General features: G+C 29.9%; 1 protein-coding gene and 1 long non-coding RNA gene across 5 annotated transcripts; one reads left to right on the top strand and one right to left on the bottom strand.

Annotated features, from left to right (window-relative positions):
* The first annotated feature begins 254 nt into the window (after positions 1 to 254).
* On the top strand, positions 255 to 3,200 carry LOC107899920 (uncharacterized). 4 transcript variants are annotated; one of them, XM_041098268.1, is made up of 5 exons: positions 255 to 507; positions 1,270 to 1,359; positions 2,304 to 2,381; positions 2,451 to 2,530; positions 2,909 to 3,200. In XM_041098268.1, exons 1-5 carry the CDS (start codon positions 343 to 345, stop codon positions 3,033 to 3,035), a joined length of 540 nt encoding a protein of 179 aa, XP_040954202.1. In that variant the 5' UTR covers positions 255 to 342; the 3' UTR covers positions 3,036 to 3,200. The 4 variants fall into 4 exon arrangements, 3 of the variants coding, with proteins under 3 accessions (XP_040954202.1, XP_040954203.1, XP_040954201.1); XM_041098269.1 differs by having other exon boundaries at positions 256 to 507; positions 2,454 to 2,530; XM_041098267.1 differs by having other exon boundaries at positions 257 to 507; positions 2,304 to 2,530.
* A 3,483-nt stretch (positions 3,201 to 6,683) lies between these two features.
* Positions 6,684 to 10,131, bottom strand: LOC121219821 (uncharacterized). Its single transcript, XR_005916776.1, has 2 exons — positions 9,640 to 10,131; positions 6,684 to 6,954 (listed from the first exon to the last, which is right to left on the bottom strand). It is a non-coding gene; the product is annotated as an uncharacterized lncRNA (long non-coding RNA).
* Positions 10,132 to 16,862: the final 6,731 nt, after the last annotated feature.

Here is a 16,862-nt window from a genome sequence, read left to right as displayed (position 1 = left end):
AATATCTTTTCGTAATTAAAAAAAATTAATTAATTGATGGTAATTTAATCTTTTTATTTAAAAACTCAATAAAAATATACATACGGTGATATTTAAACCTGAAGCAATTGTATTAGTAAAACCTTTAAATTTCTACTCAACTAAAAATTTATTTTGAAATTTTATACATTTTAATTTTATATTTAATTAAGTTGGTGTAACAAGTTAACTAGACTTAGCGCCCGTTCTCCTATGCGTTAGAAAAGGACTTTTTATTGAAAAAGTCCTTTTCTCTTAAAAGGAACGAAGAACGGCCTCCATTTTGGGAAAAAAAATCGCCATAGGAGAAGTCCTTTTCTCCAGATGAAGAAGTTAAAATTTTCTCCTTTTCTTCAGCCAAAAGTGCTTTTGGCTGGTAATTTCCATTTTTCTCCCCCAAAAACTGTTCTTCCCTCTGGTTCTTTGCTTGAAATATCAAGTTCTTTGCCTTTGTTTCTTTTCCTCTGGTTCTTTGTTCCTCTTCCACCGGTGAGTTTCTTTATTTGCATTTCAGTTGATGAAATCGGTATGAAATTGGATTTCGTTTCGGCACCTTATGTATTTGCATCTGCCACTTTTGATTTATTTGCATCTGCATTATTGAACAAAATCGATACTTCTACATTTTGATGTTAACTTCTATGATTACCTCATCCATGCTGTCTGCTTTGTAATTTGACGAACATATTTTTTTCCTTTCCTTCTCTAATTACTAGGCCATTTCGTTCTCTGATCTTTTCTGGGTCACAAAACTCAATATGGCAAACCTCTGGATTCTGTCTCAGATGCTCTCTTCGTTGCACTTTCTATCATGGTTTAGGGTCAAAAGCTTCACTGAAGTAGTTTTCTGTGAAAATGCCATGAAGTTTATTTATTTTACTAAAAGAGGATTTGGCTAGTAAAAGTAATTGTGATTCATGTTAATGGAAAGTTGCCTTTTAATTAATTTCATATACAGTGGGATCGAGTAGAAACTAAAAGACTTTGGTTATAGTTTTTCCAAAAGCGGAAGATTTCGTTTCTACTTACTCCTCCAGTGTGTATTCTTTTTTCGTTTAAGTTCATTGAATTTATTATTTGATGAAATGTTTTCTTCGAAATTTTGCTGCAGAGTGTTTTTGTAGTGTTGAAGTTTTCTTAATGAATATACATCTTCCAATTTGTGTTTTTCTAATTAGTTTTTATATTAAAATGGTATGCTATGAGATATTCATAGAGCCTCTAATCAGTTCACAAATCCTACAATGGCAGGCTGCGAAGAAACATTTGAATCAACGTATTCAGAACCTGGATGGTAAAATGGAAACACAGAAAGAAATCTTGAAGAGCATTCAAACAAGTGTAAGTGCACATGTGTTTCCATCTTTGACATCATAGCCAGATTATCTCCTCAATTAGAAGCATTTGAAACAACAGCGTGTAAGTCGTAACCAGTTGCACTCTTTTGTTTATTCAAAGTATTCTAGTGCTGCTTTTGCTAGCATATGCTTCACTCTAATGCTTGTTTAATTGTTTTTTCAGGCATAGCTGAAGTTGTTGTTATGCTGGTCACAACTGCCTTGGTGACACTTGTAATGCTTCTATGGTGACCAATTTGCTTATGGCTTTGTGTTTACATAATGCATTACTTTATATCTAATATGCTGGACATTGTTATGATATATGTAATGCTATTTTAGTATAGTTGACTCGTAGGTGTCATTCTTTGAAGAATTTTTTTCGATTTGTACACTTCTTTTAGGAACTTATCTAGAAAACAAGAAGCTTGACCTTGAAATCCGATTTTATAATGGTACAATTTGTAGATGAAGATATAGAAAATTGTCTTTCCCCTCTGTCTTGATGATTCAGTTTTTGCTGATATTATTGGTTATATTCTTATTTCTTTTAATGCTTGCATGCTCTTGATTACCACTGCTTGCCCCTAGAGTGTTGTATTCTTTGCTTTATATGGTGATGGGGCTGCTAATCAAGGGCAGTTGTTTGAGGATTTGAACATCTCTGCACTTTGGGATCTGCTTGCAATTTTGGTCTGCGAGAATAATCATTGTGAGCAATTTGAATTGGAATGAAATTTTATTGGTGTAAGGCATTGATGCAAAAAGAATGCCTTCTAGTAGAACTTTAAAGCAACAACCTCTCTGGTCAGCTTAAGAAGCGTAATTTTTTTTTTGACAAAACATGTCTTAGGAGAATGCATGCTTAAAATTCCTTTTCTCCAGACGGTAGACATTGATGTATTTTTTAACATCAATTCTATTTGTTATGTGTTTCATGTCTTCTAGTTGGATGGAATGGATGCTCTTGCTGTGAAGCAAGCTTGCACATTTGCCAAAGAACATGCTTTGAAGAATGGACCAATTGTAAGTTTATTCATCCGAAGAGCTACTCATATTAAAAATGACACTTCTTTTCATTCTTTGTGCACCCAGCAGTTGAACCGCAGCAATTTCGCAGATGTGGTCCATGCTATATCTATGAAAAGTGTGTTCAGCATTTACTACAATCCAAGGTATGTTGCTGCTCCAATTAGATGCTTTACAGCCAATATTATGGGGATTCTATTGGAAATTTTATGAGAGACCGTGCAATGCTGGCCTTGGAGAGGGAAAATAATTTGACCTGAGTGAATAGCATGCATAAATGTTTAAATGGTAAATTTAGTGCTTGTAGATGCAACTTGGTTTTTAAGTGGGTGATTTTGGGTTGCATTTTTCACTTGTTTCCTCATTTAATTAAAGCCTGAATCGCACTGTACCGTATTGGGACATCCTTTTTCATGCGGAGAAAACATTTAAATTACTATTGGTCCCATATTTAGCCTAAAGAAGGGACGAGAGACCTACTCTACCAAGCTATCAAGGCCTTAATTCAAGTTTTCATTTTGCAGATACACAGGAGTTGTAACCGGAATTAGTGAGATGGATCCTGTTAGATGGTCTGGTTCAAAATGGAGATGCCTGCTGGTATGGTTGCAGACATTGCTTATACATTTCCAAAATATGTTCAACATCTGAGTGGACTGAAATTTGCTCTTCTGTTTCTCTTGTACTTTTTTACATCATGGTATGTACTAGTTTTGTTACTATAGGTCTGATTTTGTTTAAAGATTTTAGCTGAACCTTTAAATGAAATGCAATACACGCTAAACTGTTCAATTGAAACTATGTTTGCTTTTATAATTCTAAGTATTTTGTTTTATATTCTCAAACATTTAATCTAAAGGGTGATGAAATAGTTAGTTCGAACCATTGTTAATTGAACTATAATTAACTAAACCGTTAGTTGAATTGAGCTTTTTTCTATTAAAATAATTAACCGAATCGAACCAACTTCAATTAATTTTGTCGGCTTTCTATTGAATTGTTGTTTATATAACTTTTTTTTTCTTTTGGTCCAAAGTTCATACCATTTTGAAACAATTATTGGCAAACATTACACTAAAATAGTAGTGTGCATTAAATCGGAACAAAAATATGACAAACAATGTGCATTGTCATATATTAGAACAAAAATATTATAATATTACAATACAATGACAGTTGGAACGAAATTGATAGGTGTTTAATTAATTAAAAATAAAAAATAGTTTTTATAGTAATACAATTGTGTCAATATCTAATTACAAATTTTTAATTTTTATATTTAAATATTTAAATATAGTTTATATATTCTAATTAAATTTTATAAATAATTAATATTAATTTCTTAGAAATATTTAAAATTAATATTATATATTAAAATATTAACAATAAGTTATAATAAATTATTTTTTTATATTTTTGCTAAAATATCATAATATTAACTAATTTGAACATTATTTAAATACATTGTAACTTTATAATCTCATGTCTAAAATGAACATTTTATTCTTCAAAAGCACTTTTTGACAGCAATGCTAAACACTCAAATTTCTCAAAAGTATTTCTCAAAAGTAATGAAGAACTGGCCCTTAGACTCAAGATTGGTAACAACATCATGATAAATAATTTAAATATATATTTTTTATTTTAATTAATTTCAAATCATATGTTTTATAGGTTATTTTTAAATACAGATTTTTATTCTAAATTTATTTAGACAAGTGATAAGAGTTTGTAGTCTTATTTATTTAGTTTTTCAAAATTTCTAAATATCAATTAAAAATACAAAACTTCAAATGTTTTTTAATGGTTTAGTTGATGAAGTCACGAAGGGTGGACTAATGAGGGGAAGGCACGCGGAATCCTCCCACGTGGAGATATGGCAGTGACACGCGGGCCGTTGAAGATCTCTAGAGAGTCCAAGCGGCATAAAGATGAGCTGGCTACGCAACCTCATTTGCTGCGTGATTGTGGGGTCCACCTTGTCTGGAGTCGGTCTACGTTGGACACGTCACTGCCTGGACCACTTGCACTCACCGACATATGGCAAATGCGGATGGGGCCCACCCCGCATACGTATTTAGATGCTTTTCTTTTTCCCCCTGCCAGGCCTCGTTGGCAGAGATACTTCTTTTATCTTTCCATGGCATCGTGGTTCATTTCTATTCCTCCGATTCACGAAATTAGGACCGTGGATCTCCTTTACGTCAGAGCAATTTAAAAATTGAATATAGTGATCGGATAGGGAGTTGCGCATCTTTGTAGAGATGAGTTGGGAAAGTGTATTTGATTCAGCATGCAAAGGGGCGGTCGGGATTTAAGATTTGAGTGAGATTCGAGTCAAAACAAGGTGCGTCAGACATGGAGTGCAATCCGCGTCGGAAAGTGAGAGGAGAGCTGTCCCACCATCTGAATTTACTTGATTGCCCCTTTAACAACTTTTTTTTGACGCCCGCTGTATTTTTGGTACTGTCAGCACCACTTTGTTTTATTTCCTTTTCATTTCTTTTTCTCTCTGTTGACTAATGTGCATAAATTTTGTTTATATTTAAGAAATAAATATTAAAAAATAAATTTGAAAAGTACATATTCTTTTAGCATTCGGTCACCAAATCAAAAATATTTTTTTTTTAAAAATCTACCTTATTTTCCCAAAATAACAATATTGGAATAAATATAAGAATTTTAACTTTTAATTTATTTAAATTATTTATTAATTCAATATTAGCATAATAATATTTATTAATATTAATATTTCAAAATTTTAATTTAATATATTAGAATAATATGGTTTATAATCAATATTCAAATATTACATTTGTAATTCTAAATAGAATTATTGGCATAAATATTAAAATATTAATTATTAAACTAATTAAGTCTTAGCTCGATTGGTATACGCATTATTCCCAGTGCAGGAGGACGTGAATTTAAGTGCGTTGAAGCATATTATCCTTCTATTTATGGAGGAACTATGGGTAATTTTAGCCATTATCTCAAAAAGAGCAGATATGATCAAAACCTATAATAAGATTATTCAAAAAAATATTAATTATTTAAAATTTGTTTATTTTTTAAAGGAAAATTTTTTTCATCATTAAAATACTAATTTTTCGTATTAATAATCTAAAATATTAATAATTTAATAACATTATTTAACGTATTATATTAATTTGAAATAACAAAAGTAATACTAGTTCGTGTATTAAATTAACATTATTATTGAATTAATCATATAATTATTCTAAGACTCTTAAAAATTGTAATAATTATTCAATATTATTTGCATTAATATTTTGTACTTTTAAAATATTTGAAGTTTTGTATTATAATATATTTATTACTAAGTACCTCTAAATTATAATTTATATATTAGTTTTTTCATAAAATATTAAGAATACTATTTAAAATTTTAATTAATTAGTAACTTTGAAATTATTATAAAACAATATATTATGGAATAATGATTTTATTAAACTAATATTTTTAATATGCATTAATAGAAATATTGAAATTTGTAAAATTTTAAATCAATATTTTAAATTTTTAAAAATTTCTGTTAATTTTTCTTTTTATATTAAATTATATATTCTTTATTGAACTTATACGAAATATTATTGTTAAATATAAATTTAAAGGGAAAATATTTGGTACTCTGTCAATAGAGTTTCTAGATTCCACAAGTAGAGTTAGGAGTTTTGACAAATATCCTATAAGGTATAATGAAATATTTAAAAAAAAAAATAGGCAAATGATTATTTTCTAAAACTACCTTTAGAATAAAAAAAATATACTACTAATGTACCAAATACTAATCTAAAATTAAAATCAAATAAGTAAATTTATTCTAAAGTTAAAGTTTTTAAAAAGTCTATATCACAATAAGGCCTAAATTTTCTTAGGTTTGGTTGAATAATTTAAATTCAAAAAGTGCATTAGAAACGTTGCATTTAATTCTATAAGAAAAAGGAAAAGTTGTATTTAAAACTTTTTGAATGTTTAACATTATTATCAAAATTGTTGTCTAAGTAGAATATCAAAAAATATATTTACATTTATCTATAATCTATATTTATATATAGACTATATAAAAAATTAAATATCTTTAATTATTTTTATATTATTTAATTTTTATTAAAATATTATTCTAATATCTATATTTTTTTAAATTTTTTTACCAATTTAATTCATAAATCTTATTATAATAACAATTTTATTGTAACACCCTTAACCAACCCTATCACCGGGTCCGAGCTACAAGATGCTACATCTATTGCCGGAGCAACTAAAGTCAATTAGACATCATATAATTGTTTATACATATAATTAAGAGTTAATTACTTTCAAATTTATGTTAAACAATCAATTTTAAGTCTTAATCGAGTTTACGAAAGCTCTATTGTCAACCCGAGAGCGGAATAGGACCAAATTGCACAGTTTTAAAAGTTTAGGACAAACGTCGTGACGTCATCTCTTCCACATCATGGCGTCACCAAACAGTATGTCACGTTGCGACATCATTTACTGTCGACCGACGTTGTGACGAGGTAGGTTGGTCATCGGGATGTGGACCCTGTTTTTGGTAAAAATGAATCATTTGGTACCTATTCCATAGTTTCCAACAACAACCATTTACTATGTTCAATAATCACCACTTTTACTATATTCAAATCTTACAAAATCATGCTAAACAAACTCAAAACATTTAAATTTAACATCTTAACAAGTCAATCAACACTTAATCATCAATTAAACTTAACAATTTGATAACATGGAATACAAATCAACCAAGTTATCCAAATACCAAACCATATCTATGCAATACCATATTAGACTTACCATTTCATTACATTTACCTAAACTGGTGTACCTTGTGCACATCTATGGTATATAAGCCTTATGTATAAGCATCAACCATCAAAACTAGGCCATATTTTACAAGCATGGTTTCAGTTACAAATGTTCAAATATATTTTTAACACATTCACCTATTAGCCAAGTTACCATTTCTACTTCATTTCATGCCATACAAATGTCATGCTTATGATTATAATTCATCACATCTATTAACATAAACATACATATATACCCAACAACTTGTATTGAAAACACTAAATCATCATATCATATGTAATGGTTAATTCAACTTGCCAAGTATTAAACTCATTCACACATTAAGATACACACTATGACACTTATATACGTGCCACAATCCCTTAACTCAAAATGACCAAATAGCTACCGAAATGGGGATAGTGTAAGCTTTGAGACGGTCCAGCTTGACGTGTTCCGTAAGGTGATGATCAATAAGGAAAAGGGAAACCAAACTAATTAAGCATATAAAATGCTTAGTAAGTTCATAGGCAGTAAACAAAACTGACCTTACCTTTCAATTAAATACAATAATCTACCACAATTTGGCATAGTTTGGCTAGACATGGCAAATTAAAACATCAACAAGGTGAGTATTATCTTATAATCATGTAATACCACATGTGTTCAATATGCCAATTCATGACACATTAGATAACAATTTCAATATCATACTCACTCAAGGGACATTACATTCACACACATATCAATTGCATTACTCAAACAAATTTTTCTTGCACCATTCATTCAATAACTTACCAATTGATAAACAAGTTCATTTTATCTCATTCCAATACCTCAATTTCATTTAAATGGTTTCGCCCAATAAACCTTAGTAAATGGACTAGAATACACAGGTATCTACACCACACTAGTTGCTTGTCTGAGTTAAATATATAAACATGACAAGTTATTTGTCTGGGCTAAACCTTTAAAATGACATCAAGTTACTCATCCGAGCTAAACTTGTGTCACATGGATTTGCGAGTCTGCAAAAAATGTTGGATATCGATAACATTTGTAATCAATATTGTACAAGCACAGACAAGACCCTATTGGCATGTCAATCATATCCTAACCTATATAAAGTTCACACGAGCATCTTTAACAAATGTAAATATTTCTTTTCAATTTAGTCCAATTCTAGCCTTATTAACCAATTCACAACCAAACACATATATAATTACAAATCAAATACACAAAAACCTATAAAAATAAATACCGTATGAACTTATTTGATTAAAACAACAAACAAGTTGAATCTTCAGAGACTAATCAACAATTTTGGTTTTTTCTCGATTATCTTCGGTTTGATCCAATTATTGATCTATACAATTATTTCATTCAATTCATAAATTAAAAAAAATTATACATTATGTCATGATATGCATGAAACTATATAATCTCAATTTTTGGTACCCCTAAAGTTCTACATTTTATTCAATTTAGTCCCTAAAATCAAAATAACCATATCTTTCAATTTCAAGCCTCGATTTAAAAATCGACTTCAATCACATTCCTTAGAGACCCTCTAATTTCTATTTATACCAAAATATCACAAAAAATTTACATTTTATTCACTTTAGTCCCTATGAAAAAAACTAACAAGTAAATGTTACAATATAGTCCTTTTTCATAATCTAAGCTTAAAATCTATTAATTTAGCACCAATTTCTTCAAGAAATCAATAATGAAAACTTTCAAAAAATTTAATAGTTTTACAACATAGGCTAGCTAATTCAAGCTCCCATGACCTCAAAAACATAGAAATTACAAGAAAAAGACTTAGAAATGCTTACCAATTGAAAGGCCAAATATCAAAAGCTTCAAGGTTTATCTTTCTTTCACATTTGGCAATATGAAGAAGAAGAAGAAGAAAGAAAAAGATGACAACTTTTCATTTTTTTATCTTTTATAATAAAATTAAAGCTTAATTAATCCAAATTAATTAAGTTAATCATGGTTTATTTTAACATTATTAACTAATAATCCAACTTAGTGAAAATCTTCATCATCATCCACTATCACATATTCTAAAATGGTTTAATTGCCATTTTGGACCTTTGGCTAATTGCAATTTAAGTCCCTAATTTTTTGGCCAATTAAAAACCTATAGTGATTGGACCTTTACAATTTACTCATTTTACTTAAATTAACAAATTAATAGACAAAACATCAAAAAAATTTATTCCAACTTCATAAATATTTATATTTTGTATTTACAGACCCAGTTTATGAAAATGGGACTTTGAAACTGTCTTTTCCGATACTAATGAAACTTGGGTTGAACATTTATCTTTTTAATTAAACTGGGAAAAAAATTTCTAAATAAAATAAGATAATGACTCTATAAATTTTTTACCACTTGTTGTCTAGTGTGTAGTACCTGCTAACGACGAACTTGTCCATCTCAAAAAATCTAAACGTTAAACCATCAGATCAGATGTGGAAATTCAAGTTGCTAAAGACTCGAGAATGTAGATCCTAAAGAACTCGAGCGAATCAATTTTCAAAGGATCTGGAAAGTGAGTACAACCGATTTGAGAGACCTCCCTTTTAGGAGGAGCCATGGGAAGACCCCCAAGCTAGATTTATCACCCCAAAACAAAACTTACTGGAATAAACAAAGGGTGACCGACAAGAGGTAAATGAAGTGGGTTTAGAGGTAAGAAGGAAAAAAGGAAATGAAATATGGAAATAGAGAAGAAGGTGAGAGAGAGAAGATAATAGGTTGTTACTAATGAGGTTGACGACCGCAACCAAGTCGGAGATCACCTCGATAAAAACCAAGAGTGGCTAATTAACTTATTATCTTTTAAAATTTGAAGACGTGAATTATATCTTTGATAAATTTGAGATAAGTAGAAGTTTATATTACCTTCTTAATTTTTCAAGAAGAAAGCATGATTCATCCTTATATGAAATTTTAGTCACGTGTGTAACAGTGAACTTGTCACTACCGAACTTATAATTTTAATATTTTAGCTATATGCCAAATAAGTATGAACTACCCGCCATTCTTTGAATTATATTTTCGACCATCCAAAGACCACCATCCTAACATAACAATAATTTTAAAGTTGTTAGTAGTATTTATTGATGTTAATGTAGTGCATTGGACAATTATTTGAATCCTAGTTATACTTTTATTTTGAAGGTGGAATAATTGATCAACAATGTAATCAAGAATTTGCATTGTGTTTTCATCAAATAAGACAAACTTTGCAATGTCAGTACCATTAGCAACGTTAACAGTTATCATGTATCTAAAGTAGTGATAAGCAAGCTAAATATTTGTAGAATCATAATATAAGTAATTATGAATGAAATGTTATTAATGATGAAATGATTTTGAAATTATAGTAGAAAGTAAAAAATAATTAATATAAGAATCAACAATACTGGGTAAAATATTTTTGTAGTAATTTATGATCAACATTCTTAGATTAATAAAATATAATTATCTTGGAAGAGAAATTTGAACTTATCCATTGCAATCAACACAACAATACCTACCATCAATCTCTTTGACTTTCTTTTGGTGTACTGGACATGATAAGTAGTACTAGCCAAAAGATGTATCAATTTCAATAATGGTCGATAAGGATGCTAAAATTTATATAATAAGTGTAAACATTTTGAAATTAGTTTTTTATACAATTTTTAGAAATATGAAACAAAAATTTACCTCACAATGAGTTTCTTTCATTGACAGCAAAATTTCAGCAATGTTTCTTCTATTATCAAACAAATATGGTTGAGAAGAAGTTTTGGGTTTGGTAGGAGTTACATATTCTTCAACTTATGTGGCTACAAATTGGTTGTTGTAGCAATAGGTCAATGTTGAAAAAATTAATTCAGAAAATAACGTTTTTTAGGCACAACAGAAGTTTAATTTTTTCTTCAAATAGAGTCTTGTGAAAATTATATTAAAAAAATTTTAATCGAAATTCTACTTGTGCTTTATACAAAGGTGGTCTAGGTCGTTTCTCGGCTTTCAACTGATTGGTCATCTCCACTTCCACTATCCTCGAACCCTAAATAGCTTTGAGTGTGGGCTCAAGCAAATAGATCCAAGTGCATAAAATGAAATTTTTTCTTAACTTTCAATGGAAAAATTAGTTCTCTCTATAAACAGGAAACTATAGTATTTCCCTAAAAACTATAATTTATTCTTAAAATAAATTGTCACTATTTTTCGATAGGATACCAGTGCTCACAAAATTGTGTGTTAATATGTTGACTATAGTTCTTATTTATAGAGAAGTGGTACAAGAGTTCTATTCGAATAAAGTCTATTGAAATAATAATATTTTAATATAAAATAAAAATTCTACTTGAAGTAGAATAGGTGGGGCCATGACATGCCCTAGAAAATATTAGGGTTTGACACCCTTTGCGTTAACCAAGAATAATTTGGATCTTTCATGTATTGGGTACAATTATATATGTTGTTTGGACTTTTATCCAACACTTATAATTTATCCAACCCTATAATTATTTTCTATTTCCCTAAATATTAATTAGTTAATTAATTTAATTTAATTTAATTTAATTTAATTTAATAATTAAATCATTTGCTCAATCCAATTTTAATTCTATTAAAGTCATGGTAACTTTATCATATTAGAATCCATGATGAAATTAATTTAATTGCTCTATTTAATAAATCTATAATGACTAATTAATTTTAATTCTCACTTCGAACTTCAATTATTTAATTACAATCAATTAAATAATAATTTGAATAAATTAAATTAATTTTTAATTCATATTTTGTACTTAGCGAGAAAATGCATTCACTGTAAATAGTGATACATGCGACCTATTTCTGTTGCTTTTTACGCCCCAATATATAGGGGGTTAATTGTAATGGTAAGATAAGAAATTAAATAGGCTCGATGGTTAAGTGCTATTCCCCTATCTTAGAGGTCCTTGGTTCGAGCTCCTTTTCTCCCATTTCTTTTCCTTTAATTTTTAGCAACCTAGGACTAAAGAAAAATTTTAAGAATAAATTATATTTTTTTGCTAACTCTTAACGATTAGGACTAAAGATTAAGCAATAAATATGCTTTAGGCCTAATGGTTAAGAGTTAGCTTCCTTCCCTTGTGTTCCTATGTTTGAACCACTCCTTCCCTAAATGCATTTTTATTTCTTCTTCAACCAAATATTTTAGGGTATATTGTCCATGTCGCCCCTAGGTATTGAACCAATTTATTTCCTAATTGCTCTTCACTTTCCCCCTTTTTCAATTCCTATTAGAATTTGACATCCTTCTCTCTATTTATTTCTTCTTTCTTTTCTTTTCCTTTCTTTACATCATATTTTCATTTCATTGTTGTCAATTATTTTTGTTTTCCCGAATTAAATCATTCCTCGTTCACTTGTTTTTCTATCGGTTTCTTAATTGCCATCAATAGCATCTCAATCTTTGCCAAGAAACGGTAAGTACATCTTGTTCCGAAGTTTAGATCCTGAATTTTTATAGTATTTTTACCTGACGCTAATCTTACATTCAATTAAACAATCTTTTACGGTTTGTCAAATCTTTCGATAATCTTGTCAAATCTTGAAATCAACCATTAATTTGTGTTTAAATGTCATTTGAAGGACCTGATTTAGGTGAATCAGATCAAATTTGATCATGACGAATGTCGATCAGAGTCCCGGTGAAAGGTGTGTGTCTTTTCCCAAGCGAATCAGTGATGATCATGTATAGGATTAGGGCCACACGGTCTCCCACATGGCCATGTGCCTTTACAAACCCTAGGCTAGTTCATGAACCACATGGACACAGCTTACACACATGGCCTACCAAATGATTGTATCTCTCCTATAGGTTAATTTTTTCATTTGCCACACAGCCACAATTTGTTACACGATCGTGTAACCCTTCCATAATGCCTATATCTTCTCACACGACCTGGTCACACGGTCGTGTGACCTCTATTTTATGATTTTATCTAAGAATTTATGTTATGTGGGGTTTAGTCCTTATATATTTCCTGAACTATTTTTAGAGTTTTTATTCACTCAATTAAATCCTTAATTCTGGAATATGTTATTTAATGCTTAAATTGTTATTATTACATCGCATGATATGTGAATATTACATGCCTTCTGTCAAAGTCAAACTAATAAATTGTTAGTGATAATATTATTACCACCCTACTGAATACATGTTAAGCATGTCTACTGCTAGTATTGAATTGTTCTATTATAAAGCATGATATATTGCATTGCATGGGGTGAGACGATATGTACAGAGGAAAAATGTAACAGCTCGTTTTCAGTGAAATCAGAATAGTAGTTTCGGGACCATAAATTCGATAAGTAAATTATAATTTTAATGTTTACGGGATTTTATTAAGGTCATATTAAAAATGTTTAAATGGTTAATTAAATGAAAAATACTAAATCGTAAAAAGTGTAAAAGTAGAGTTCTATTAGTTAAAAGGGCTAAATGACTATGGAAATGGAAGTAAATGGACTTAAATGGTAATTATACCATTCATAAGGTTAGTGGATGTGCATGTCATAGTTTTATTGAAATTTTGGAAGTTTTTAAAGGTTAATATGGTAATTGGTAAATTAAACATAAATTAAATAAAACAAAGGTTATTTCATCATCTTCAATTGTTTCCACCGAAATTTCGAAGGAAGAAAAAGTCATTTTAGGGTTCTTAAGTTTGACTACTTCAAGTGTGTGCATGTAAGTGATTTCAACCGCGTTTTTAATAATTTTTATGTTTTTGAGATTATTTTAGCTTAATCTAGCTAGCCCAGGGGTTAATTTGTAAAATTATTAAAGGTTGAGGGACTTTCCATGAATTTTTTGAATGATTTTTTATGTTAAATGATAGATTATGAATATTTTTTGAAAAATAAATAAGTTTTGTAAAGTAATTTTTGATGAAATTTGAAATTAGGGACTAATTTGTTAAAGGTATAAAATCTAGGGTTTTATTGTGAAATGATGGTAAATATGAGTTGTTTCTAGGTCCCTTGCATGTTTGGTTAACATGGAATTGGATTAAAATGTTTATATTTTAAATTATAAGCTTAAAGACTAAATTGTGAAAAGTTAAAATATTATGGGCAAAATGGTAAATTTGCATAAATATGAGACGTGGACTAAATCAAATACTAGAAGCATTAAATTGATTGAAATTGTTTATTTAGATCAAGATAAACCACGTAGGACTTAGATCGAGGCAAAGTAAAAGCTTCGGATTAGCTCGATATGACCTTCACGCCTCTAGTTGTTGAGGTAAGTTCATATGAACGGTTATCGTATTAATGCTATTTAAATTGTATGTTATTATGTTACTTATAATGTTAATTGAATGATGTATAAGTAAATCAATACTATGACAATTATCGAGTCTCGATTGCACCTAAAGAATTTGTAGGATACAAATGACATTTCATTAAGGACATCATGTTTTGGGTGCTGGTCTTGAATGTCCTACTAATGGTTGAGGTCCTGCATTTTTTGTGGATACTCTACAGCCCATGTGAGCAGCATCATTTAGCTTACATTCCGACCCATAACTTGTGTGAGCAAGCCTATTTCCTAGCTCGTGTGAGTAATAATGTAAATGAAAGGTTACGATTATATGTAAAGGCACACTTTGTGTGAGCTTTCCCGAGTACTCGATGAAATTATAGGTGGTTCAACGGGCAAGAAAAGGGATTGAAAAGGTAAGTATTCAAATGGAATCAAGCATGACCTTATGGAAATAATGCATGAACTAATTGATGTATTTCAAATGGAAAATAACTTATGTTATGGTTGACTCATTTGAGTTATGTACAAGTGTATTAACTTGTGTATTGATGATGACGTATAGGCTTGTGCCAAGCTTGTGGTTTGGGTTGTATTATGCTTATACTATATGTTATGCAAATTAAATGTTAAGTTATGTTTTATTTTCTATGAACTTACTAAGCATTAATTGCTTACGTAATTTCCTTCCTATGTTTCATAGATTATCGGAAGCTCGATTGGTTTAGAAGCTTGTCAGAGATTTATCACACTATCCAGAATAAATATCGGTAGTTTTTTAATGTTTTGGCTAAGGTTATAATGGCATGTATAGGTTAAATTGTAATGTCATTTTGTTGAATGTTTAGTTGGTGAATTGGCTTGTATAAGTTATGGATGTTATCTTGGTTTGGCACCTTTTGATGCTTTGTCAAATTGTGCCAACTTGGTTATGCTCCTATGCATATTTGAGTGGTTCGTATGGTATGTTTGAAATGATGTGTTAATGGTTAAATTTGTGGCATGTTTTGGTAAATGTTGAAGTAGAATTTGATGATTGAAGTATGACATAATTGACATGTTTAGGTAAGTAATATTTAGTTGTTGATTGAGGTGCCTTTGAATGACACATTGGTTAGTTGTGTTAGAACATTGAAATGGTATTTTGATGTGTGTTTAGGTGAAATTTAGGTCCACATGGCCTGAGACACAAGCGTGTGACCCTTGTTTCCAAATTTTTGTAAATTTTCCCTAGACTTTCCAAATGATTTCAAATTAGTCCCGATTTGTTTATAAGGTATTTTTAGGGCCTCGAGGGCTCGATTTAGGGACAGTATGTATGTATATGGTTGGTTTATGTTTTTTTTATGTTATTGAATGAAATTAAGCCTAAATGTTCTGATTGTATGGTAGTGCTTCGTAACCTTAATTCGGCAATGGATACGGTTAGTGGTGTTACAAAAAAGGCAGTTTATCTACAAATTTGCTATGCATTCACAGCCTAGTGGTAGTTTATCTGCAAACATGCCCACAACCCAGTGGTAGCTTTTATCTGCAAATATGTTGTGCATCCACAGTCAAATGGCATTTTATCTACAAACTAGTGGTGGTTAAACCACATTTCAGTATATAAGGATGTTTGAGTTCAAGGGAACTCCCAATGAGGTGTGTAGCGGAATTGGGTAGGATATATATTTTGATATACTAAAATTGCATTGTCATATATAAACATGTGCATACAAAACTGTGAATGTGGGGATACTATTGTGATGTGTTGATCAATAAAACTATTATTATGACTTGCTATATAAATGTGATTGTTTTAAAAGAATTGTTATTTTGCATCCTTTGTCTACTATTTACACTGGTTTTCTTATGATTCGACTCACAATAAGCTTCATAGGCTCACTCCCCCTTTTATTTTCATCTCTACCAATAACCCACTAGGTTAGGACGCTAACTCGTCATCTAGAGGACTCGGCACGGATTTTTTTTATATATATAAAAATATTTTAGATTCATTAAGTGTAATTTTTGCTATTCAAAGTGTAGAAACTAACACCAATAATGGCAATATAGAACGATCGCAAACCAATAAGAAAAAGAAAAATAAAACACACACATTTTACGTGGAAACCCTTTCGGGAAAAACCACGGGAAGAGGAGAAGAAAATTCACTAATGTCAAAATCGAATGATTTAAGAGGAGTTTAGACTACATCTATATATAGGTTGAAAAAACCTTATTCTAATCAATGTCAAATAGATGAAGTGTAGTAAGGTTGAAAAATTTTATTCTAATCAATGTAAAATAAAAGAAGTATAGTTTTATATGGATTTTA

This window comes from Gossypium hirsutum, chromosome D08 (assembly GCF_007990345.1).
Source record: "Gossypium hirsutum isolate 1008001.06 chromosome D08, Gossypium_hirsutum_v2.1, whole genome shotgun sequence".
Taxonomy (NCBI): domain Eukaryota; kingdom Viridiplantae; phylum Streptophyta; class Magnoliopsida; order Malvales; family Malvaceae; genus Gossypium; species Gossypium hirsutum.
The sequence above is the reverse complement of the archived record's forward strand: the minus strand, read 5'-3'. Positions and strand labels throughout refer to the sequence as shown.